We start from the raw sequence: 26,752 nt of genomic DNA on the forward strand, positions 1-26,752 counted from the left end.
TAGGGGACTTTTTAAAATGTAACTGATTCCCTGTAATAATTGTATTCAAACCAACTAAAGGCGATCTGCAATCTCAGAGTGTATACAAATTTATTAACACAACCCAGAGGTGTCTGGCTGATGATGAAGAATCAGGCTAATATAAAAAAATTTTCAAGGGTAAGTCATATGCTGATAGCCTCCAACTGCAGTAATTGACAAGAAAAAAGAGGCCTGGGAAACAAATCAACGTGGAATATAGAAATACCACAAATAATACTTGTCCACTGAATAAGAATTTTTATGTCACATTAAGTTATAGCAGTAAAAGCAGAAATCAACATTTCTCAAAAAAAAAATTCATATTGGTGTTTCTGGTTCCTGAAACTTACCTATTTAACTTCAGAGTTGTATTAAAACTGGATGAAAAATAGTCAAATAGTACCGACTTATAAGATAGAAATTATTATTCTTTTTAAAGATGATTTGTTTTGAGAGAGAGAGAGAGAGAGAGAGAGAGAGAGAGAGTGAGTGAGTTTGGAGGAAGGGTAGAGAGGAAGGGAAAGGGAATCTCAAGCAGGCTCTGCACTGTCAGTGCACAGTCTGACTCAGGGCTTGATCTCATGACCGTGAGATCGTGACCTGGGCCGAAATCAAGACTCAAATGCTTAACCAACTGAGCCACCCCGGCTCCCCTAAGATAGAAATTATTGTAATCAAAGAAAAAAATGTTAGCTCTATACCTGGTAACTGTGTTTATTACACTGACTCATTAATATTAAACTAATTAGCAAATAAACTATTTAGCAAAAATACTATGTGAAAAGTTGCATTTTTCAATGCAAACCTGACCATGCATTTACTTTATGTGCAACTCCCTAATGTTATTTCCTTCTGCAGAAGAGGTTTTCGTGAGACAAAGGCAGTGTTCTAACTCAAGGTGACACAGTCTTACCTGTCGCTCAGCTGAATCGTGGCGCTGTGCACCAATTTTATCCTCCCTCCAGGTATTAAACCTAAAGATAGGAAAACCATAAATAAATGTACCTCTTAATACAAGTTAAACCAAAATCCAATTACAGTTGCCTCGAATCATTTTTCATTGCTTAAATATCTGTGTTAGGAAGTTAACATCAAAACGTGGGCCCATGAAGAGTATTCCCTCCATAATGCAGCCGAGGCTCCTGTACTGCCTTATGAGAAAAGGGCTGGTGGAACCAATCAGGAAGCCTTTACATTTTTAGATTTGATAGCATAAAACAATGGCAGGACACTAAGCAAAACAAAAGCAAAACCAAAAAACCCTGAAGTTCCCAACAGCAATACTTAGCTGCAAATGCGCGCTGGTGGTCTCACGCTCCTCAGGAGCACCCAGCACAAATGCACAGCACACCTGAAGGCCACCTCTCTGCTGCGGGATGCACAGGGGCACCCGCTCTTCAGTGTCCGCACCCCCTTCCCTGCACCAGAACTTCCCCGGACTCCCAAAGCACTTATGGCCCCTCAGCCATTCACTGGCTTTGCCTCCGCCTGTTTCCAATATCCTCCCCCTCTTTTGTAATTATTGCAAAGGAGGTAACTAAAACCTGATGCATATTGAAACCCAAATTCTGGGCAAGGTACTGCCTAGAACCTAGGGAGTGGATAAGCCCTAACTATACAGATAAGTTCAACTTACAACAAAAAGGGCGACTGTAATTACATATGATGGGTTCTGCCACAGTTCCAACTCTGCTGCAAGAATGTTCATGTTGCTGTCACAGACTTGAAAATGACCTCCATTTTCTCCAGCACGCTGTCCTCTTACAAGAACTCCAGGCCTGAGAGTCTCAGTCCAAATGTGACCTCCCCTGGGAAGACGTCCCTGACCTGGGTGCTCGGCCCCTGAGGAGCACTTCTGATCTAGCAGTCACATCAGCGACCACTGTGGTTCGCATGCCAGCCTCCCCAGGAGACTACACTCCCTGGGGCAGAGCCAGTGGCCTGTCCCCTTGCTTCCCTGGCACCCAAGACAGGACCGAGCCTGTTCAGAGAACTTTCATCGACAGACGAAGGAAAGATGGCAAAGGCTTAGTGCTAACCATGATCTGAGTTCTCCAACCAGCCACTACTGTCATGCACACAGAAGAGCTGGGAGCCACCCCAAGCATACGGACATCTATGGCCAGAGCCTTTCCAGGAAGGTCATCCCCTCTTTTCCTAAAAGCAAAGTTGAAACGTGGTCAGAGTTTGGGTTAGGGTCCTACAGACAGAGGGAGTCTTTCTATAGCAACATTTAGCAATGAAATACACACTGTCCTGCAATAACTTTGGTGTGACTTCCATATTCCTATGAAGTATTTTTATTCCAGATGATTTTGTCTCCACAGAAAGATTATGAACGAACTATGGGCGGAGACTCTCTAACCCTTACTACCCTCCAAAATTCCTAAAAAAAGGCCCTGGTCATAGCACAAGTGAGCAACACAGACAGCCTGAAGCTGTGCTCCCCAGGCTGCAGCGCTCTTGGGTCAGGGCAGAGGCCTGGGTGAGCCCAGCCAGGGGTCCGGCCCCACCGTGAATCCATGCTAAAAAGGGGATGACCACCTCCCAGACGCTGTCCCGCTCTAACGTTCCGAGACTCTGTGAACCACCCAAAGGTCTCACACAGGCTCAGTATAATGGTTTCGTAATAAGCAGAGAGGCTGCTATAAGAAAACACTGAGAGAAACGTTTACTCTGCCTCAAAACGTTTACCAGTGAAATCAGTGAAGTGATTCCGCCTTGTTCTTAAGGAAGCCAGAGCCCGCGGTAACTTCCAAGGACCGCCTGTTACACTGACCAGGAAGCCTGCAGCACCAGCTGCACTGACATAGGACAGTGGGAAGAAGATGAGGGTCAGACCCCTGACAGACAGGGTGAAGGGGGCCGGCCACTGGGAAGCAGGCGGGGGAGCTAATGATGTGAAGAGAGCGTCCAGGAGCACGAGGCTCCACTGTCCCCTGGTCCCCGGTCCCCGAGCCTCGCTGGAACTGAAAACCAGACGCCACAGCATCGAAAACAGCAAACTGCTACCGATGAGCCCACTTCTGAGCCAGACCAGAGACCAGGACTCCTCTGAGCCAGACCAGGGACCAGGACTCCTGCTTACACGTGCTGCTTGCCACCAGAAACTAAGCCAGATGCCAGAAGCCACAAGCTCCAAACAAGCCCCAAGGCCCGGGTTTTGACCGGTCTGCTCCAGTTCAGACTCCATGCTAACCCTCCAGCACAAAAAAAGGAAGTTCAGCTGTGAGAACCAGACCAAACCAGTCTGAGCCAAGATGGACCCCAGCGATGACCTTTCAGGACTCTCCCCTCATTATGATACTAAAAGCCACACCCAGGGGTGGGGTTTAACATGCTAATTAGATACACGGTGTAGGAAGAAGCTCTAAGCATGACCTGTAAGTGCACAAGCCCCCATACACAACCCCGCCCGCCCCCCTCCCTTCCCGCCTGTTCAGACAGCACCCTTTTCCCACCAAAGTTTCTTTGAAGTTCTTGCCAGCCCCTCCTGGGGAGCCAGCCTGAGGACCCTTCGTTCACACACCTCCTTTTTGGAGCACAGGCCCCAGTACAGCCTTGCCTGGGACTCCTGGGGGGCCTCTCGTCCGGTTCTCCTGCGCAGCAAGCCCAAGGCTGGCTCAGTAAATGCTGCGGCTCCCCAGGCACCAGGACGAGCCCTCCACCCACGCTGGGCTCCGAGAGCCCCTGGGGAGTCATACCGAGGAACTGACATGTCAAAACCAAAGGGAACACGGCCTGAATGTGCACTCAAGGACTGAGACTCCTGAGTGAACGGAAGGGGCACAGAGAACAGAGCAGAACGACACAGGCGGAGACAGAAATGAGAACATCATCAGCTGCAAGCACTATGGCTTAATCACACCAAGGGGCTGATCCGCTGGCCGACAAGGTCATGCGATACAGAACGCTAACGTTCCTTTCTCAGGCAGCGAAGTACTTATTTTTCAAAGTGGTTGCCAGTACCCTTCTTTAATCTCCACTCATTCTAGAAAACATTGACTAAAATGAGTTTTTGTATTTCATAGTTACCTAAGTCACTTAGTGAGCCTGCGAGATCTGCCTTCGGTAGTTCAACCACCACCTGCAAACAGAGCGTGGAAATGAGTGTGCGGGCGCCAGGGTGCAACCTAAGCACAGAGCCGCTCCAATCAAGACAGCGTGCGGCATTCGGTGCTGAATACGGACCTGCTCCAGACAAGACTGCTCACTGCCTTGAGAACTGGTATTTAAATGTCGGGAATCCCTTTCTTTGACCTGTTTTCACTTCTCCTCACTCACACAGGCCAGCGGCGCGGCCCCCAAGACCGCGTCCCCAGCCGCTCCTCGTACTCCCCCACGAACTCCTGTAGGAGGCGCCCAGCCAATCCAGCCGGACGCTCGGTTTTCCCGTCCTAGACAGGCATGTCGCCGTCCGACACTAGGCATGTAGCACCCCCGGACTCCTACGTAAACTAGCGGCTCAGAGAGCCCGTGCACGCAGTTGGTGCTGCCCTGCATGCGTCCTGGGCATGTCCTACTCACCCAAACGTTGAGAACCCCACTCTCCTCCAGGGAAGCAACGTGGAACGACAAACCTGACATTTCTAGTGGAAACAGAAACAGAAATGGCTTATGAACAAGGAAACCACATTTTGTAACTTGATGCAAGGGTTTTGTGGAGGTGAAAGATCACATACCTTCTTGGGTAGAAAAGGGGGAAAGCACAAAACTCTGTTTTTTGTAGACAGACGTGGAGATGGGTTCTACGGCTTGAACAGGACCGCGGTGGTTTACTGAAGTCAGGAGGCCGTCTAGGGTTTAAAGCACACAGGACCACATGTGAATAGTAAGTACAACAGATGTTATGTGGGGTTACAGCCTCCACCAATACCACAAAACCACAAGTAAGATGATGTGTGGGCCCTGCTTCTGGCACTACCATGAGGCATCACAGACCTCAAAACACCTGTAAGGAGGGAGAGGGGGACGGATTCCAACCAGCCACAGCGTTTCTGCGGGTCTACAGGCGCGGAGGGCAGGCGTGAGGTTAAGACACTGAGAGGGAGTCAAAGGCAGACAGAAACCAGACAAAAGCGCCCGCAGAGAGTAAATCTAACTGCCCGGGCAGGGCCTGGGGGGCCACGCCCCAGCCGCAGGGACGGGCAGAGTGGAAAGTGAAGCCCCACAGGAGGGATGAGCCACAGCAGCACAGGGAGCAGGGACACTCTCCGGCCCCACCCAGAGCGCACCACCCAGTAAAGAAAGGACACTTCACACACTAACGGAATGAAGTTCCTTTGACCTAGAATATCCATCTACCGAATGTGCAAGAGTAAGAAAAAAATCAAGACAAACTCCACTGAGAACTGCTGTAAGAAGAAAATACAAGTACAAATCAAAGCATTTGAGCAGATGAAAATTCTCTCACCCCCAAACGAGCACTGAACAGAAGCCCAGAGTTCAACAGTCCATGTTGCAGCACATCGCTTCAAAAAGCTTTTGGAAATGTACTTAAAGTAAGCAAGCAAATGAACAAAAACACCTGAAATCAGAAACCCAGTATAGAAATGGATAGAAAATAGCAAGAAATTGGGGCACCTGGGTGGCTCGGTCAGCTAAGCGTCAGACTTCAGCTCAAGGCATGAACTAGCAGTTCGCGAGTTCAAGTCCCACGTCGGGCTCTATGCTGACAGCTCAGAGCCTGGAGCCCTCTTCAAGTTCTGTGTCTCCCTCTCTCTCTGCCCCTCCCCTGCTCATGCTCTGTCTCTGTCTCTGTCTCTCTCTCTCTAAAAAATAAATATTAAAAAAAGGAAAAAAAGAAAGAAAATAGCAAGAAATAAGATGGGAGCTGGGGCTGAACCCTGGAAAAAAAACTGGTGAGGAACGGACAAGGTTCCAGTTCACGGAGCTTGAGGAAGGGGGTGGCCTATGCACTGGGGGGACTGCATGCTGGGGGGAGCTGTGCACTAGGGGGACCACACTGGAAGGGGGCTGTGCACTAAACAGATGCCAGCTGGGGGTGGGGAAAATGCTGGAGAGGAGCACACTGGCAGGGTCACATACTGGGGGGCTGTACAGCAGGGGGCCACACTGGGAGGGGGTTGTGCACTGGGTAGGATGTATACTGGGGAGCCACACTGCAGAGGCACACATTGGAGGGGCCTGCAGGAGGACGACACTGGGAGGGGCCGTGCTGGGGTGAGGGGGTGGTATGCACAGCCTGGGTCAGAAGCTCCATGGTTCTCCCAGCACTGGGAGCTTAGTGAAACTTGGCTGGTTCCAGTGACAATATTTAGCTGGCAAAAGAAAATGAAGGAGGTGTTTTAGTAGAGTAACATCTCTGTATATAGTTTAAATTTTTTTTTAATGTTTTTTTTTTATTTTTGACAGAGAGAGAGACAGAGGAGGGCAGGGACAGAGAGAGAGGGAGACACAGACTCCAGGTGCCCTGCCTGCATATAGTTTAAAAACTATAGTTCAGGGGGCACCTGGGTGGCTGAGTCGGTTAAGCGTCTGACTTTGGTCAGGTCATGATCTCACCGTCTGTGAGTTAGAGCCCCATGTCGGCTCTGTGTAGATAGCTCGGAGCCTGAAGCCTGCTTCAGATTCTGTGTCTCCCTCTCTCTCTGCCCCTCCCCTGCTCATGCTCTGTCTCTCTCACTCTCAGGGATGAATAGATGTTAAAATAAAATTAAAAAAACATATAGTTCAGTGTTTAGAACACAGTGAATTCAAATGTTAATTAGTAACATTGAGAACAATTAGAAAAAATGCACATTTTAAAAAAATGTTTATTTAGTATTGAGACAGAGAGCATGAGCAGAGGAGGGGAAGGGAGACACAGAATCTGAAACAGGCTCCAGGCTCTGAGCTGTCTGCACAGCGCCTGACGCAGGGCTCGACCCCACAAACAGTGAGATCATGACCTGAGCCAAAGTCAGACGCTTAACCGACTGAGCCACCCAGGCGCCCCAAAAACATGCACATTTTTTAAAGCTAACTTTTGTAACAGCATCAAACCCATAAGGTACCTATAACTCAAACATTCTCAACAGCAGCAACATTGCCACCAAAGAGGCAAAAATTGGTTGTCGGGGGACCAAACAACATTTGTATGCATTATGAAAATGAATAAAGGGACTGGGGAGGCCAGGAGGGGAGGCTGGAAGGGGGAGCCCACCACTCACTGTCAATCACAGAACAACCACTGGTTACAGACCCAACATCAGAACCCTCCACAGACAGAACCACCAGGCACGGGCCCCACCAGGGGAAAGTGTGCACTGCGGCTCCTACAGGAAACCCACCACTCCCGCGGCTCAGCCAGTGAGACCCCTCATCGCCCTGAACCCCTGCTTTCCTCCAACGGGCTTCCCTTCAAAACGACCCTCCCAACTTCCTCCTTCTCCATAAAATAACGTGCCTCTCCTCTGTTGGACTTGCCCATGGTTCTGCCGTGGCATGCTTGTCCTAGACTGCAACTCTCTGCCATTCCCGAATAAACCCATCTTTTACTGGTAAAATAACCAGTAAATGGTATAAAACACAGTTATGCGTATACTATGTAAACAGATATGCAGCATGTGTCGTATTAAACTCTCATGGAGGGAGACTGGGAACAGAAAGTTTAAAGGTCACTTGGTAAGAAATGAGAAGACGAGCCACAGCCTGGGAAAAATACCAGCAAAGACACCCCTGATAAAGGACCGTTACCCCCAAAAAACCCCAAACCAAACAAAACCAAAAAACCAAAAACAAACAAACAAACACTCTTAAAACTCAACAATAAGAAGGCAACAAATCACTGTTAAAAACGTACGAAACACCTGAAAGGACACGTCCCTGAAGAAGACACACCGTGGCAGAAAAGACTACGAAAAGTTTCCATTTGTCATATATCATCAGGAAACGCACATTAAAACCACAATGAGACGCGACTACACACCCATCTGAATGGCTAAAAATCTGGTAGCACGGTGGGCACCTGGAGCTCACAGTTTGCTGGGACTGCAAAATGGTCCAAGCAGCGTGGTACAGGCCCCTTGATGCACGCTCTATTCACAGTCGCCAACAACTGGAATTAACAAATGCTCATCACCCGGTGGGCAAGTCAACAACATGGTACATGCAGTGGAGGAGTGAGCTGCTGGTGCACAGAGCAGCACCACGACCCATACATGCAGGATGCGAAGTGAAAGAAGCCAGACTCAAGGATCTGCATTCGCATGATTCCATTTATTTGACATCCGGAAAAAGTAGAACTATGGAGACAGAAGAATGATTAGTGGCTGGTGGGAAAGGGGAGATGGGAAACCAAGTGCAGGTGGAGTACAGGGCAGGAACAGAAAGAAAGACACATTGAAGACAATGGGGTCTGAGCGCAGGCCCTGCCACGAAGTTAGTGTGACCGGGGACAAGCTTCTGCTCCCCCTGAGCAGAGTGGAAGCAAGCCAAGACAGGCATTAAGCAATCAGTGTCTGCAAAATGACACCGGGGCTACTGAGGAAGCCCCAGAACACAGAGTGTCTACCAAGGCTTGGTGGTTATGGTGGTCAAGTATGGTGGTGGTTGTGGTGATTGGTTGCTGTGCTGGTTGGTTGTGGCACTTGGTTATTGTGGGTGGTTGTGGGGGGTGGTTGTAGTAGTTGGTTGTTGTGGTTGTGGTGGTGGTTGTGGTAGTTGGTTGTGGTGGTTGGCTGTGGTGGTTGGTTGTGATAGTTGGTTGTTGTGGTGGGTGGTTGTCTGTTATGATGGTTGAGGTGGTTGGTTGTGATGGTTGGTGGTGGTAGTTGGTTGTTGTGGTGGGCGGTTGTGGTGGTTGGTTGTGGTAGTTGGTTATTGTGGGTGGTTGGGGTGAGTAGTTATGGTAGTTGGTTGTGGTGGTTGGCTGTGGTGGTTGGTTGTGATGGTTGTTGTGGTGGGTGGTTGTCTGTTATGGTTGAGGTGGTTGGTTGTGATGGGTGGTGGTGGTAGTTGGTTGTTGTGGTGGGCGGTTGTGGTGGGTGGTTGTGGTGGTGGTTGTGATGGTTGGCTGTTGTGGTGAGTGGCTGTGGTCGTTTGTTGTTGTGGGTGGTTGTGGTGGTTGGCTGGGGTGGTTGGCTGTGGCTGCAATGGCATGGCAGGAAGGATTCCTGTTAATCTAAAGATCTTGGCAGATGCAGATGTTCAGGATTCTTTCATCCCCCAAGAAGTGAGTAACTTGCCATGTACTTCAAGCATTAGGGGGGTTAACTAAGCCATGGAACACACACATACCAACATGCCTAAAGCTAATTTAAAACTAAAAGTTATTTCATTGAGAACTGGAATCCAGAAATTAACATGAAAGAGCATTCCAATCTTGTTGGCCACCAGCTAAGCAGGGCCTAGGTGGATTTTTGTTTTTACTATTTGCCAAATGCCTCTTTTGCTTGTAGGTCAGACTCCACCCCCTGGGGCAATCTGAATGAATAAATTCAAACAAACTACAGATGTTCCTAAAATCTGTCACGGCTTTTCTAGAAGACACCGGACAGGCAGGTGGGTGTCACTGACCAGTAGAAAACGTTGCTGTCCTGAACGTCCAGAAGCAGTCACCCAGCTTCACATAGTGATGTATTCTGGAGTCTTCTCGTAGGTCCCACACGAGGACTGAGCCGTGCACTGTTCCGGCAAACAGTAAAAAGGCTTTAAAAGGGCTAAAGCAGCAACACGTGACCTGGAATGACACACACAGAAAGCCGGAGTCTGAAAACATGAGGCCACGGTCACAGAAGCACCAGCCCTCTCCATTTCCCATGCTGCCCCCGTGAACCCTCCACCTGGAAGCTGGGGTTCACAGTAGCAGGCGTGAGTCCGCATCAGCGCCAGGTGGAAAGCGGGGAGGATGAGCCACCCTCGCAGGACTGGGGGGCACAGACACGGGGGCCTCGCACACAACTGGGCACCACAACCCCTCTCCATTCAACCCAAGTAGCCGGGCCCAGGATGGCAAAACTCTCTTTTGTCATTTTATTTATAACCTATATTATAAAACCTGCCTTTCGAGCCCCGAAACCTGACACCTATAAGTTAGTCTTTCCGCCAGCCTTGGTGAGAATTGAGGACTCTGAGGTCAAGGAGCAGATGAACAGGAAAATGCAAAAGGGCGGCTCTCCCACTGTACCCGCGTGGAGCTCGGCCACAGCCCTGGTGATGAGGGGCTGGGAGAGGCAGGAGACTGAAGACTCCAAAAACCTTAAGCCCGTTAAGAAACCCCTAAAATATCCATGACTCAAACAGTGCAAGCCAAAACAGGACACTTTTGGGGTCCCAGAGCCATGCCGAGGATGGCCGGCATCTTCATCCCCAATGGAAGGCCGTGATAACCCTGGATCTCTTCAGTCTGAGTTGATCCTTTAAGAGTTTCTAGAGTCAAAACAGACACGTGCACGTGTCCCGGCACACCTGTACATAGCTAAGGATGGCCAGGGAGAGAAAGAAATGACCTTGAACGTCCCTGTAGTCCTGTGTTGCTGGTCCCCCTGACACCCTGCCCCTCCTCTCATACAAACCTACAACTTCCGGAGCTTTACCTCTGACTCACATATCAGGACCTTCTGCGGCCCTGAAGGCTGCCAGATATCCCACACACACAGCACGTATCTGCCATCCAGCACGGGATCAAATGCTGCTCCAGGCGGCCCGTGGACAGATACCACTGTCTGCCTCTGCACCTGAGAGGCACATAAGCAGGACACTTTCCGATCTGGGGGGAAAATGAGAAAAGTACTTCTGCATTTTAGTGTCTTCCAGAATCCATGTTCAATTAACATACTTAAAAATATTCAAATAGGGGCACCAGGGTGGCTCAGTCGCTTACGCGCCCAGCTCTTGATATCGGCTCAGGTCATGAACCCACAGTCATAAGATCGAGCCCCACATCCGGCTCCACACTGAGGGTGAAGCCTGCTTGGGATTCTCTCACTCCCTCTCTCTCTCTCTCTCTCTCTCTGCCCCTCTGACGCTCCTGCACTAGACTCTCTCTCCCTCTCTCAAAATAAACACTTTTTTTAGAAATATTCAAATAAATTCCCCCTTAATGAAGAAACAAACATAATCCTCTCAAAGCTGCCGCACCTGAAATCTGGGTTTTAACAAGTGGCCACAGCTCTTCCTGAAAAAGGCTCAAGCGGGCCTCAAGGTTTTACTAACGTTCAGTGCAGGCCACACTTTATCTACTAGCTACTCCCAGAGAACCACGTCACCCAGAGGTGACCTAGAGTCAGGTCACCTCAGTGGGTCCCTTTCATGCCTTGCTGAGACTCTCGGTGCGTGTGGCTTTCACACAGCAAGGCCATTTCACACCAGCCGGCCCGGACACTCCCTCTCCTCCCAGCTGTGTTTTCCTTCCCCCTGTGACGAGTCACATTCACTTTTTCTCCAGCTTTTGTCTGTGTGACCTGCCCCCCCCCCCCCCCGCCCCACTGGAGGGCAGGACTTCCGTCCACTTAGATGAAAGAAAGTGCAGGCCAGTGTTGGCCACATCATTCTGTGGCGGGTGTGTGAACAGTGAGGACAGCACTGCCCGGATCCGTGAGGGGAACAGACTGGGGCATAATGTGACCAAGTCCCAGGTTCACAGGTGAGACAACTCCTCACTCTGTCAGACATCTGTCATCTAATCCCGTTTTCCTTCTGGTGTCTCAAAATCCACGCCACTGGAACACAAAACAAACAAGAAAAACCGCCACACTGTTCACACGGCCAACTCGCACCCACCACACCAAGGGGCCCTGTCCTGTGAGAACAAACGTGCCTCATGGTCTCTCACAAAGGGTTCTAGATGCATGTATATAACCCAAGCTCCCTCTGTTTTTGTAAAGCTGCTGTCACTCACCAGCTCCCAGAAAAAGTACATCTTTCACTCCCATTTACTGGGGTGAGGAGGGGTGTGGGAGTGTGAACATGCATGTTTTGAACACTGTAGATACAGTGATTCACTATTTTTCCAGTAAAGTAACTCTTACCTTTTAAAAACAAAAAACTCCAAAGAACATGAGTTGTTGTTTTTTTAACTAATAATTCCACTTTTGTTAATGTTAAACGCAAAGGAACAAACGTGAATCGAAATGTCTAAACCGCAGGCAGGACAGAAGAAACATCCAGATCAAGTGGCACCAGGCTTCCCCCAGGCCTGGGAGCACCCGATGAGGCCGGCCGCTGGGCTCCCCGAGTAAAACATGGAGTTTTATTTGCTGTCAGCTAGAACTCTGAATACATTTTTATTCTTTCTACGAGGCACACTATTTCTGTGTAAGTACGGCACAATAAACAAACTATTTAATAAACTAAACGAATAGGCTTCCTCTCCCTCCTCACAAAGACCAGGACCAGGGTGGGGCCACCGCCTCACCAGCCGGAACCAAAGCAAAGAGGTGCCCAGCTCAAGAAACAGAAATGTGGCCGTGCAAATGCAGCTTGTTTGAAGTCACTGAGACGGTCCCACGTGCGTGGCGGCCGGGCGTCCTCTGCTCAGCACGTGGTGCCCCGGGGCCAGCGGAGGGCGTTCACTGAACACCCCCTCGTGCAGCTCCCCAGGGCCCCCCCACTCCAAGAAACCAAGAGAAGCCCAGGAACAGGACTGAAAAATACGATTTCAAACAAACACACAGAACCTCAGCTTCCACTTTTAACTATGGCACCACGCCACCCCCCCCCCCCCACCGTCATCGCCTCCGGCGGGTGTCCATGTGACTCTAACTCACATTTACACGAAAACCGACCTTGCCCGTCAGAGTTCGCAGATGCCGAATCTAATTCCCATGACGCTAACACGGGCTGCCACAGTAAAGACGGTTATTCCAGCAGAAACGCTGGGGATTAGACTTAAAAGCACGCGGAGGTCAGCCCCTTACTCTGGAGGAACGGCAGGCTGGTATTCAGCTGGGAGGCGCTGTCACTGATACGCAGGGCGCTGTCCTGTGCTGCGGGGCTCCAGCTGGGCTCCGCTGCCATACGGTCCTCTTCCAGCAAAACCGCAATCACCTTTCAGAGACAGTGAACGGTCTCTCGTGAACATTTCGAACGTATTCACTCTCATGAGAAAAAAACAAAACACACAAATCATAACGTTGTGCCTCCGTCTCTGAAAACAACTGTTTAACTCCAAGACGTCACGGAGACGAACAGAATGAAACTTCAAACTAGGTTGCCCTTTCCGAGCCATAACAGAAACTAACAGGTAAAGTTCCATTAATGTGAGCTCCACAGGACAGCTGTTATTATTTAACGTTAGGTGTCATTTTTTACAGTAAACACCGTGCTAAAAATAACAGGAGGAAAAAGGCTGGCCACCTCCGTTGTCTTGTCTAAGAAAGGGGTGTAAAGAATGTCGTACACACAGCACACTGACCTCCCGGGGCCCCGTGAGGACACGCTGATCAGGAAGTCAGCGGAACAGCTCTAACAGGTCACGTGTAGGGTGATGAAGGGAAAGGGAGACATGGCAGAGTCAGGAGACCTGACGGGACCAGCGGGGAGGACGAGCCACAGAAAAGGAAGGAGAGCTGGGAGGGCCAGGCCGGCCCTGACCCCTGACCCGGCCCGCTCTGTCCTCACTCACCCCTGCTCCAGCCCAACCCCCCCGCTTCACCCTGCTCACAACGGCTCTCCTCGTAGCTCCCCGTGAACTCACCCTAAAATTTAAAATTACGTGGGGAGTACGATCGATCTCCCACAGCAAAGACTCTCTCCGTAACACGGCACGGGGAGGGAGTGACTACCATACGTCCAGATGGAAGACGGACACAGGCTTACTCCAAACCCACACTCGCTGCTGACACAGACACAGGAGACAACTGAGGAAATAGGAGTGACTTCCTTCCTGAAGCTTCTGAGGAGTACTGCTATCGTAAGAGCCTCGCCCTGAAGCGAGTCCCCTGTGTGGGGACTGTGGCCTGCGTAGAAACAGCTGGGGGTGGCTGGGGTGAGGAGGGGCTCCCATGAGACCACCAGCCATGAGGTGACAACTAACAACAGACATGGGCTTCAACAGACCCTTCCCTTCATCTTTGTGTATATTTTGTAAATTTCCACAATCAGTTGAAAAGTTATGAATTTACTAATTTCAAACACCCTAGTGTATGCCTCGACCATTTAATATTATTCGTTTGACAAATTAATATTACTATCTGTTTTTTAGTCTGTATTTATTTTAAAATGTAAGCAGCTGACACGCATGTGTGGGACACGTGCCCGCGGGGGCCAGGGTGCGATGGACACAGGGCAGCACGTACCTGGCAAGCGGCCCGAAGGAAGTGGGACAGCCTGGGCGTGTTGACCTTCGGGGCACCGGTGTCACAGGGATCTCCACTGCCACTCCCTAAAGAGACCAGGCTGTGCTGAACCCACCAACTACCATCATGTTTCACACGCCTTAGGGTTCAAAGAGTTGTTAGAAACGAACGCTAAGAGCCCTGGAGGGAAAAGTCGAAGAATTTTATATTGCGTTCTCTAGATCTACCGCGGTTTTTTCAAACACAACTGCATCTTGTTTTACAGATAGTCTGTACGCAGGACCCTACTGAAATGCAGCAAGGAGAATAAAGGCATCAATGCAATCATTACATAAGTCTCATGTTCGGGTCCCCTCTTTTCTCTCCACACAGCTCACCTGAGGAAAGCGGCGGCTGGGGCCCCAGCCGCAGGGTCACGTCCTGGGAAAGCAACTGTTACCAAGCAGGACGGCGTGTATCCTTTGGGCCTTCCCTCTGTACCAGGCGACACGCCTGCAGACTGCAGACATACATGAGGACAGGCTGGCCCCAACTTAAGAGCAGAAAGGGCTCCAAAGCCCATTTACAAGTGCTTGTTTGGAATGTGGACTCTCCCGATGTTGAGGAATAAAAGTGTTATAAACCCTGGTCAAGACCCAGACTGGGCCTCCAGCTCCGCACTAAGGGTAGTGGTTCCCTAAAGCTTGTAGAGAATACTGGGTGTTGCCCTTGTCACACACTAGCCACCCAACCCAAGAGAAAGGTCTAAGAAGAAAGGACAAGAAAGGTCATGAACACAATACCAAAATTAATGTAAAGACACGGCCCTTTCAACGGTCAAGAGCAAAGGCTTGCTCACCCCCTGACACGGCCATGCCCTCTGCCGGGTGCTGGCTCCACACTCCTTTGGTCTCTACCTCTTCGGTCTGGGTGTCTCTGTCAACATTATCTTCATTGTACTGAACATATGCCTTAACAAAAAGATACGCTGGAATTAGCACCACACCTCAACTTCAGAGCAATTTCTCATTACTGGAAAAAAATTAAAAATGGTAAAGTTAATAATGAGTCTTCTTGCTTTTCCCAAAAGTATCGAGACATAAATAACCATCTTGCAAAGACCACTTGGGTCTCAAATGTTTTAGAAAGTCACCCCAGACTGTCAGGTAGACCAGCGAAGGGTGCTGGAAGGGACGCAGAGTCCCCAGTCCTAGGCGGGAAGGGTGAGGCACCAGCTGGAGGCAAGAACAGTGATGACGCGAAAGCTGCACATTAAAACCCTGGAGCTCAAGGTCCTGACCTCGTGGCTTCCAAGGCCTTGGGGCTGACAGACCCAGAGCCCGCGGCCCTCCTCCACCCCACCCCGGGAACCCCTAGACTCGACATGATGCATGCACACTGAGGGCACAAGGCCTTCCCCAGACAGAGGAAGGCTGCCCCGAGTTTCCCACAAACCTCGGAGGGTCAGATGACCCCCCTCCCAGTCTGGGGAAGGAGTTCCCCCAAAGGTCGGAAGCACGACCCTCAGAGACCACCCCGCAGCAGCCCCAGCCCCTCCCAGCTCCTCCCAGCCTGGAGAGACCAGTAACATCCAAACCCAAAGCAACCCGGGCGGTTCCAGCCTGGTTCCAGCAGGGAAGCTGACGGCTCTCCCACCTGGAGAGTGAACTTTCCTTTCAAGAAACTGCTCCGTGATGGCTGCTTCCCTCCCACCGTCCTTAGTCTTTATTCGAGCGCAGGTCCCCCCCACTTAAGTCTTCCAGAGGGAATCCAAGGGCTTGGACCTCTGTCCACACAACACAGACACTCCCTTATCCAGGGCAAAACAATTTAGCTTTGGTTTGGAAACAGTGCCCCCTGGGGGTACCTGGGGGGCTCTTCTGGTGGTTGAGTCTCAGACTCCTGATTTCAGGTCAGGTCGTGATCTCAGGATTCCCGCAATCGAGCCCCGAACTGGGCTCTGTGCCGACAGCATGGAGCCTGCTTGGGATTCTGTGTCTCTCTCTCTCTCTCTCTCTCTCTCTCTCTCTCTCTCTCCCTCTCTCTCTCTCTCTGCCCCTCCCCTGCTCACGCATGCATGTTCTCTCTCAAAAGAAATAAGTAAACTTAAAAAAAACAAAAAGAAAGTACTGCCACCTAGCACACCAACATCCTATCCTCTTAGAACCTACTGGCTCTGCAAAACCAAACACAGCTCGGGTTTCCAACAGGTATGTGCTTTGGCAAAGATCATTTTGTTCCTAATAGCTGTGAGATGAGGACGATGAGCAAAGAAGCTAAATACTCCACTGCAGGCCTAAGGGAGCCATCTGTGAAGCCAGCTTTCCGAGCTTCACCCTGTGACCTTCTTCCCGCCACCCTGTGACAGATGGCGACCACACCCCAGACCCGCTCTCTGCTGACGCCATCGGGGACAGAAGGATAACCTAACACAGGCACCCACTCACTGCTGACGCCATCGGGGACAGAATGATAACCTAACACAAGCACCGCTCACTGCTGACGCCATCGGGGACAGAAGGAACCTAACACAAGCACCGCTCACTGCTGACGCCATCGGGGACAGAACGAAAACCTAACACAGGCACCTGCTCACTGCTGACGCCATTGGGGACAGAACGAAAACCTAAGAGGTGATTCCTGACTTCAGATACTTTACAACCTTGCTGGGAGGTCGGACAGCTCCGTAACTAGTTGTGCGGTGTGGGTAGAGAGCTCCGGAATAAGAGAGAGGTACAGCGTAAGTCCTGAGGGAAGGAGTCCCCTAGAGAACAGACGCAGGCGATGAAGCACCCACAGGTAAATGAGAGGAAGACCGACAGGGACGGGGGCCTGGCACCCGGAGACCTGCGTGGGAGGGCGGGTGGAACGCGACAGACGTAACTTCTGCTGGACTCTAAATAAACCATCTGCGAGTCTGGGAGCGTGCCCCGTCCCACCTGGGCCATACACCCCTGCTCTGGAGCCCTGGGAACGCCCGCACGGGCTCCGGGTTAGTGAGAGCCACGTGACAAAGGGGTCCCTTCTTCCTCAAGTCCACCCCCTCCACACACCACCCCCAGGCTCTAGCGTTCAGAGACAAGACACGGGGCGGCTCAAGTACACCTTAGTGTGTGCCACCTGCATTCCATCACCCCGTGAATACGTCTTATACTAACCTGCTTGGTGTTTTTTCTCCCGAAGTTTCTGATATACATGTCATACTCATTTACTGGTGGTAGGTCCAAGAGAGAGAAAGTGAGTGAAAAATCCAAGTCAATGAGCCGGAGCAGTTTTGTACTGCGTGCCCTTCAAAATTGGAAACGAGACAAAAGTTAAATTGAATAGTATGCAAAGGGAAGGACAGAGAGAGTGCAAGGAACCTTATGATCAGATGCAGGTAGCTGTCAAAGACCGAGTTTTTGTGTGGATGTGAGTCTGAGGTATTTAATAGTTGTTAAAAATAACACGGTCATGTGCATCACCAATGCAAAAACAGAACGAACCAAATTTTGATTCTTCTAATTCAGTGCACCTGAGTGAACACAAAATGAAGTTACAATATGTGCACTCTAGAAATTTCACGGACAGCAATTACTTTACTCCATGAATTGATGTCTCAACCAGAAGGGTTACATTCTGTGATGTCACCTGGGCTGTGGCCAGAGCACAGCTGGCCAGGTGTGTGCTGTCCTTTAGGCCACTCTTCCGAGATGACCAGACAGGATGTGGCCACGCATCACATGACCCGGCCCATCACCCCTCCTGCCCGGTGAGGCTGCCAAGACACTGCTGGCACATGGTTCCCTCTGGCCTCCTCCTTCCAGCCGCCCTAACGTGGCATGCCCAGGACCAGTCCCTGTCTTCACTGCCCACCCCCAGTGGAATACGAGCTCGGCCTGGGCACAGTTTCCTTTCTTTCCTTTCTGTGATTTCCACACAGGTGCTGCTCAGTCTGCAGGTGGTGAATGGTCCCCCACCACCTGGGCACCTTGCAAAGGAGATCTGCTCCTTTCTTCCTTGTGCACCCATTTTGGGCTTTGCCAGTAACTGCCACCTTTGCACAACCTTATTCTCTGACCACTGTCACCATCTTCCCAAATTATTGCCTCCAGTCCCCCATATTTAGTGTAATTTCTGAGCTTAAAAAAATGCATGTAATATGTGTACACATGAGGTATCCCAGGACATGCTGCCTGATGTCAGGACCATGAAAACTAGGGGCAACCTGTACCCACTTAGGGCCCCTCCCTGACACACCCCTAACCCCTAGAGCCCATGACAATCACTATACAGAACTTGGAAATATTCATCTTGCTTTGTAAAATATAGCTTTATCTTACCTTTATATAGATACCTAAACATATATATAACTTTATATACACACACACACACACACACATATATATATATGTATACACACACACGTATATACAACCTTTATATATATGCCTAAACATAAGAACACTGTGTGGTTCTGATTGTTTCTGAATTTATAAAAATTATTTTAAACCAGATGGAGTATCCAAGACTTGAATGAGATTAAAGGAAAAACAAACCCTAGCCATAGCGGCAAAAACTGGTTTTACTTACCTCAATAGGAGGTCCAAAATATGAGGACAACAAAAATGATGTGAAAACTTATTATTCATGATTTATTTGTTCATTCAGGAAAGTTTACTGAGCACCTACTAAGGCTATGTACTGAGCTAGATAGTATGATGGATTTTAAACAGTTTTTAAAAACATATTTAATTTTTACATTTACTCCTAAATCATATTTGAGTTTAATATGATAGACCCTTGACTTGAGCCTACCTCCTCTGACTTTCATAAATTTCTGATTGTACAGATTTGTAAATGTACGGTAATTATAAGCTTGGACTGTGACTTCTTGTAGTCCTGAGTTCAAAACTCAGCTCCACCACTCACCAGATGTCAACCTGGAGCCTCACTTTCTTCATCTACAAAATGGGGCTGCAGGGGTGGAGCCAAGCAGTTACCACACAGGGAGCACAGTGCCTGAGGCACGGAAGGAAAGTCACACTCAGTACGTGTCACCGACCCTTCGTACCCTTAACCGTCCCTGGTTCCTCAGCTTCCTCATCCGAGGAACTGATGCACTAGGCGATGGACCTCGAGTGGGAGCGGCCCCCGGACAGGCAGAAGGGTCCGTTGCGTTCAGAGAATGCGCGACTGTGACCCTGTGGCAGCCAACCTAGGGCAAAGCCCCCAGGTGCCGCAGGAGTAAACAGAGGTGCACACACTTAACTAGCAACATGGTGTCTGAACGTGGACAAGCGGAGCACAAATCTAAAAATGTACCTAAAGTCCGTAGTGAAAGTAAGAAAGAAGGCCTCTATTTTTTTTTATGTTGAAGTACATTAAAATTCCATTAATACCCTTCATAAATTCCCAACACACCTACTTTTGCTTAAGGGCCTGAGTCCGACTCTTCTGTCGGCGTGAGGCTGTCGCAAAATCCATGAAAATTCCACAAACAGGGGCTCTGGGAGGGGAACTGTTTGCATCTAAACAAAAAAACAACAAAAAAAGCTATTTTGTACAACTGAAGTACTTCTTTCACACAGGACAGCTTCCCCGGCTTCAGAGACACTGGTTTCTCTACAAACTTGGGAGAACATTCCATCCGTCTGCACTTGCCATCTCAGTTTTGCTACCTCTGCAGCAGGATGCAAAACAGGAGCGTAAGAAGCACTCTGCCTAACTTTCGCTCGGATGACTATATCATATTAACTGCTAATCATAATTAGTTGTATTAATTACTAATTATTACTTATTCTCTTTCAGTGACTTTAAAATAGTTACTCCTACTTTTAAAGTATTTATCATGTGGAGATACCAAGAATTTCTGAGCTGGACACGTTTCTAATTTTGCACAGGAAATCCGAGAAAGAAAGGCTCACTTAGGAGTGTTCGAGACCGGTTCGGAGGGCCACATTCCTGAACCCGTCTCCCCGAGCTGGCCCTGGGCTCTGCTGCCCCCACCCTGAGCCTCCTGCTGACACGCTTTCCTTGTGGAAGGTCAAAGATGGTGGCCTCAGAAAACAAGCGCACATGCTGCAGACTGGGAAAGGGGAGCAGGGCCGCGTCCAGGACTGGCGGTTCCTGCCTGAGCACCCACAGGCTGACACGTGCTCACAGCCACCCGCAGGCTGCAGGCGCTGACCAGAGGCCGTGTGCAGCTGTTTTCCCCGAAGACAGTCCCTATCACACGTTACAGTCGCCTGGCATCGTCGTGGGAGCACGGGACACTCACACATCTGCCACCTAAGATTAGAAGAATTCCACCCACAAGGACCGTGCAGGCTCGGGCACCCACCATCCCCTGAGATGGATGCGCACCTGTCTCTGCCTCCCTCTCACCCTCCGTCAGACCTCGCTTCTGAGACAGTTTGCAGGACAACTCGCCAATCCTTTCGTTTTCTGCATTAATGGCTTCCTGAATTTCTTGTATCTCCTTTTTTCTAGCCAGAGGAAGCTCTTCGATTTTCTCTTTTGGTTCCAGTTCATTTGAGACATCGTCATCTCCATCACAAACCTCAAAGTCATCTTCGTAGTCCTACAAACGATAATTACACCCTGGAACCTTTAAGACAAACCGACCTCAAACAACACTCATATGAAACAAAACATACAAATTAGAACTTAAAACAGACAAAATTCTCATTATGGCTAAGAAAGGTTTTTATAGTTAACTGATTTCAACACCACTGAGCTATAAATCTGTATGGACTGCTGCCTTATTCTCTAAAAATGAACTGCACTGTATAGATTTACATACACGGACAGCTCTTAACAACAGAAGCACGCAAACGTTTTTGTGCTGAGAATGTGAGAGTGTGTGTAAGTAAATATACACACTCCACTCACACGTACATTCATTCAAACATACACACACGTTTGGATGCAGTGCACTTAATGGGTTAAACTGTAAAATCACTCAACCCCATCACCTGGTGGCACTGACAGGCGCCAGCACCTGTTATTGGTAACAAGCCTAAATGAAACACAGGTGGAGTAAAAGTAGCAAAGAGAGAGAAATGAAGCCATTAAGTTACTGTACTTAAGCAAATTTTAAGAACAAATTATTTTTAAGCTGAGAAAATTTTTAACTGTTATACAAACTTCAAAATCATCTTCCAAACAAGGTGTATATTCATCAGTTCCAGCATTTTCTATATCAGTGTCTTCCTTTTCAATTTCCTGGAGGCAAAAACCAAACACATAACAAAAAAATTCAATAGCAAATTTGAATATTGCAAATAGATTGGGAAAATATGTTTTCTAAGATTCATTTAATGTTGCTAACTTTAAAATGTATTTAAATTTTTTTTTAATGTTTACTTATTTTTGAGAGAAAGGGTAGACAGAGCGTGAATGGTGGAGAGGCAGAGAGAGAAGGAGACACAGAATTCGAAGCAGGCTCCAGGCTCCGAGCCGTCAGCACAGAGCCCGACGCGGGGCTCGAACCCACGAACCACGAGATCGTGACCTGAACCGAAGTCGGACGCTGAACCGACTGAGCCACCCAGGCGCCCCAATTTTAAAATGCATTTTTTTTTCCAACGTTTATTTATTTTTGGGACAGAGAGAGACAGAGCATGAACGGGGGAGGGGCAGAGAGAGAGGGAGACACAGAATCGGAAACAGGCTCCAGGCTCTGAGCCATCAGCCCAGAGCCTGACGTGGGGCTCGAACTCACGGACCGCGAGATGGTGACCTGGCTGAAGTCGGACGCTTAACCGACGGCGCCACCCAGGCGCCCCTAAAATGCATTTATAAAACTAACACAACCTAACTGCAGATTCTTTAAGAAATACCTCACTAACCAGTATGACCATAAAAAGACAAAAGTTAATGAACTCGTCCTTTCTGAGAAACCGTACAATTCTGACGAGATGTGTAACAGGGCGTTCTCAGAGCGTCCCTGTTCTCTTCACGGAGGGCAGACAGGCTGTGCCAACACTGGCCTCGCAGAACCAGAGCGCTCCTGCCTCGTGGCTTTGCCCTCCAGGCCTGGGGCTCACCAGGAGGATTCTCCAAGTCCTACAGTGGGAGGCGTGCCCCATCGGGCTCTGGGGGTTTAGGAGGTGAGCTTAGATCACCCTAAAGCCACCCTGGTCTGGATCTTCAGGACAGTAAGAGGCTACCAGGAAAACCAAGTAGAAACATATTCCGGGTTTCCAGGATAAGAGGGGAGCAAAAATGAAATACGTGTGTAGAAAACTCGTCCTTCCCACCCCGAAGCCATTCCTCCTCTTGTCCACATCCTACCGCCCCGCAACACAGCACCTCCGTGTCACGCAGGCGCAGATAAGGCACCTCCCCCACCCCTCATCCTCAGCCCAGCAAACCCTCCCTGCCGCACGCCCTCCCGTTCACCCAAGCACAGAGACCCTCTGAGAGAGAAATGTGACCACAGCACACCCACGTCCACACCTAGGTAGCCCCACCCTTGCTGGAGGGCGCCCCCACACAAAACGTTCCCCAGAAGTGGTCCAGCTCTGATCCCAGGGGGAGCAAGCGCGCCAATAAAGGGGACCCTCTGGGCTTGGGTGCAGAGGGGCAGGACGATGGTGGGAAAGAAATGATCCCCAGGTTTTCACGGGTGAAAACTGGGAGGATGCTGGCACCTCAACCAGAAGAGGCACAGAGGTGAGGGAGGGAGTCCATGGGGAGGGTGGGAAGCATGGCTTGGATGTGCTGAGTGTGAGGAGGACAGCAGGGCCAGCCAGGAGGAGGACGGCACGGACAGCCTGGAGGAGGACGACAGGGCCAGCCAAGAGAAGATGGAGTTCGGGAGGCATTCAGTGACGTGGCCGGGCGCCTTCTAGAACCCAATAAAGTGCCGTGCGGTAAACAGTGCCAGAAAACCAACACTTCACGCCACACAGATTCTAGCTGCTCCTCAAAGTGGATAATATCTGGTCTGACTTTCTCAAAGTGCACAGGACTGACGGGATTATTAAGGACACCTCACTGCCTGGGGGTTGGGAAGTTACTTTATGCTGATACTTTATAGGAAAAACTATTCCGTAAAAAGGTCCTTTGGGCACACTGTCATATAAAGTCACTGTACATTACAGCGAATGACACATTACATTTATTGCACCAACAGATAAGACACCTGTTAACTGATAAGAGAAACAAAAATGTGTGCAGAAGTTTTAAGCACATCTCGGGCATCACATTGCCCCATCCCGTTCAGCTCCCGAGGACCCCTGACACCACACCCACAGGGGCTCTGCACACGTCCCAGCAAACAACACACTCTCAGAGTGGGCCAGCCTCTCCTCCAGGGGTCGGCAGGGCTGATGTGTGACTTTTCTGCAGAGCTCAAACCCAGCCAGAGACGATGACAACAAAAGTACCACCAGCAGAGCCCAACTGCCCCTTCATCAGTGGCATTAAGCAGAGTGTGGGGAAAAAGCTTAGGAATTCCCTGAGCCTGCACTGATGGGTTCACAAGGCATAAAGAATTACAAAGCCATAGAATGCTCACACCCAAGTTTGGGTAAACAGGATTAGGTAAATAGGTACAGGAGTCCCAGGATGGGGGGGGGGGGGGGTTGGGGGAGGGCGGAGGGCAGAGGCCCCAGGATAGAGAGGGCAGGGCCAAAGCCCCAGGAGAGAGAGGGCGGGACCAAAGCCCCAGAATAGAGGGGGCAGGGCCCAGGCCCCAGGATAGGGAAGGCAGGGCCAAAGCCCCAGGGTAGAGGGGATGGGGCCCAGACCCCAGGATAGAGAGGGCAGAGGTCCCAGGATAGAGAGGGCAGGGCAAAGGCCCCAATACAAAGCTATATGAAGTAAATAAGATTAGGTATGCAGGGCGGATTCACCCCCCAATTTAGTACTATAGCAGAAAGCTGCTCTCACAGGAAGGAAGGACCAAATTAAGTAAACAGGTAAATAGGGCTATAGGCCACTGCAGGATGAAGCTGCCCAGAATGGAGCTGATTAGCAAAAGAAAGGTGCCTTGTTGACCCTGAGGTAGCAAGCTCTGTCTGTCTTGTTCCCTAGGCTGGTAAGATAAACAGACATGGTGCCTCAAGTCTGCTGTTAACATCCATCTGCCCTGGGCCAGGATTTTGGTTTATATTGACCCAAACCTCTAACACCATATATCTTCAAAACCCCCTTTTCCTCATGCCCATGAGTTAATGTTCCCAGATTTATTGTCTCTTTGTGCACGTCCATCAACATGTTTGTAAGCCTTTTGATCCTAATAAAAACGGAGCAAGGACCTTAATCGGGGCTCTTGTCTCCTCCCAGACATCAGCCATCTCTCACATTTTAATCCTTCGTCCCGCTTTCTTGCTGGACAAGAAAGAACTTTAGGCCCAGAGTCTAGGACAGTACAGTGCCTGATGCCTGACTGGTCAGTTCTGGAAAGAACTGCTCAGTTCTCAATGACCTCCTCTTATAAAAGGATAGTGCCATTTCCTTGATCTCCCTGGTTTACCTCATATTTCTGAAAATTATCTGTTACCTTGATTCTGTCTCACCGATAACGAATCTCATCTTTTAGTTGGCTTCTTCAATCCTCCTCAACCTTCTTGAATTTGAATACAGAGCAAAGACGAAAAGGCTGGCTGTTCACTTAGCTGGAACCTCCTCCCTGCCACACTCTTTGCAAAACCTTCTCCTCTCCCTGACAGAGGAAGGCCGCGGCATCCAAGCTCCTGCCCAGTGAACCAGTCACCTCCTTCCAGCCCTATACACAAGATGCCTTTGGCACCACCCAAGACTCTCAGATGCAAATTAAATGTCATCAAAATCTATTCCTTCCCTTCATACCAATGTTCTGCTGTCTAAAAGGAATAATGATGGGGCGCCTAGGTGGCTCAGTCGGTTAAACGTCCGACGTCAGCTCAGGTCACGATTTCACGATTTGTGGGTTGGAGCTCCGCGTCGGGCTGTGTGCTGATAGCTTGGAGCCTGAAGCCTGCTTCAGATTCTGTGTCACCCGTCTCTCTCTGCCCCTGAAGCCTGCTTCAGATTCTGTGTCGCCCGTCTCTCTCTGCCCCTCCTCCGCTCATGCTATGTCTCTCTCTCAAAATAAGTATTAAATAAATAAATAAAAGGAATAATGACTACCCTAATAAAAAGGCACTATGAAAGCAAAGTATGATGAGTAAAAGCATGTCTTTGGCAAAATATAAAAGACATACTCTCCTTACCGCAATTTCTGCACTTCCTGGCCTCAGAGCCTGCTTCCCCACCGCGGAGCCCTCTCGGCAGCTCTGGTGGAAGATAGCAGAGCCGGTCAGGCCAACCACTGATACACCTGGTCCCCCATGAAGGCACTGCCCTCAGTGGCTGAAGACCTGGGTTCTGGCCCCGAGGTGCACAAACAAGGTCACTGAGGGCAAGTAATCCTGTGCCTCGGTTTTCCCCTCTGAGAAATGGGAATAATTGTGGTCCCCCCCCAGCCACAGGGATGCATTCCAAGACCCCCAATAGATGCCTAAAACCGTGGATGGTCCCAAACCGTACACATGCCACATTTTTTCCTATACATACAACACCTATGATTTAATTTAAGTTTAATTTATAAATTAGGCACAGTAAAAGATTAGCAACAATAACTAATAACAAAACAGAACAATTATAATGATATCCTGTAATAAAAGTTATGTGACTCTGGTGTCTCTCTCAGAATACCTACTGTCCTGCATTCGCCCCTCCCTGTGATGATGTGAGATGGTGAAATGCCCACGTGATGAGGCGAAAGGAGGGGGGTAAGCAGGCATGTGACACAGCATTGGGCTACTACTGACGTCTGATGATGCATCCGAAGACAGTCATCTGCTTCTGGCCCGTTGCTCCCCGCGGGTATCTGAACCACGGATAAGGGGGCACCACCGGACCTACTTCCCAGTGCCAGTGACCCTGCACCGGTGAGGAAACTGACTTCCAATCCTGTAGTGGTCACGGCACCAGGAAGGCACAGGTCCTAGACATCACTACCCACAACTATTCAGTGCATAAGACTGGAGACGGCATGGTGTATGACCATGAAGAGAATAAGGACTTCTCCGTGTGTCCAGAAAATTACTCTAGCATATTGTAGGCTTTCCATAATGCTGAAGAATTCAACAAAGATACACTCAGCATCGATGCTACAAAACATATGACCCAATTCATAAGCCAAAACAAGCTGTCAAATACCTTCAAGAATCTTTCAGGAAAAAAAAAAAAATCATACATTTCGCTCCACTGGCAAAAAAAAAAAAAAAAGAATGTAAAATATCTCATTAATTTTTTATATTGATTACATGTTGAAAAGATATTTCAGAAATATTGATTATAACATATTATTGAAATGAATTTTTTTTGCTTCTTTAATGTGACTACTACAAAATTTATAACTACAAATGTGGCTCACGTTATAACTCTAATGAACAGTGCTAATCTAGAGCTCATGAAAAGAAGTGGGAGATAGAAGGAAAACGTTAAAAAAAAATCTATATTATTATCATCCAACAACTCCAGTTCAAGAATTTACC

At 49.3% G+C, this 26,752-nt stretch overlaps 1 protein-coding gene across 5 annotated transcripts in view; it reads right to left on the reverse strand.

Moving 5' to 3' along the window:
• The window catches only part of DYNC2I1 (dynein 2 intermediate chain 1), a 74,801-nt gene that overhangs the window by 25,535 nt on the left and 22,514 nt on the right, over window positions 1-26,752 (reverse strand). For 3 of the 5 annotated variants that reach the window (XM_027051325.2, XM_027051329.2, XM_027051328.2), the window contains exons 8-21: window positions 25,424-25,486; window positions 21,369-21,446; window positions 20,586-20,802; window positions 19,648-19,750; window positions 17,399-17,528; window positions 15,100-15,211; window positions 14,262-14,347; window positions 12,882-13,011; window positions 10,560-10,732; window positions 9,541-9,703; window positions 4,704-4,817; window positions 4,549-4,610; window positions 4,057-4,108; window positions 935-995 (exon numbers count right to left, since the gene is read on the reverse strand). In XM_027051325.2, the coding sequence (XP_026907126.1) occupies window positions 935-995; window positions 4,057-4,108; window positions 4,549-4,610; window positions 4,704-4,817; window positions 9,541-9,703; window positions 10,560-10,732; window positions 12,882-13,011; window positions 14,262-14,347; window positions 15,100-15,211; window positions 17,399-17,528; window positions 19,648-19,750; window positions 20,586-20,802; window positions 21,369-21,446; window positions 25,424-25,486 (1,544 nt within the window). The remainder of the gene's footprint in view (window positions 1-934; window positions 996-4,056; window positions 4,109-4,548; window positions 4,611-4,703; window positions 4,818-9,540; window positions 9,704-10,559; window positions 10,733-12,881; window positions 13,012-14,261; window positions 14,348-15,099; window positions 15,212-17,398; window positions 17,529-19,647; window positions 19,751-20,585; window positions 20,803-21,368; window positions 21,447-25,423; window positions 25,487-26,752) is intronic. The other 2 variants (XM_027051326.2, XM_027051327.2) reach the window with 2 other exon arrangements.

The sequence above is a fragment of the Acinonyx jubatus genome, chromosome A2, assembly GCF_027475565.1.
Source record: "Acinonyx jubatus isolate Ajub_Pintada_27869175 chromosome A2, VMU_Ajub_asm_v1.0, whole genome shotgun sequence".
Taxonomy (NCBI): domain Eukaryota; kingdom Metazoa; phylum Chordata; class Mammalia; order Carnivora; family Felidae; genus Acinonyx; species Acinonyx jubatus.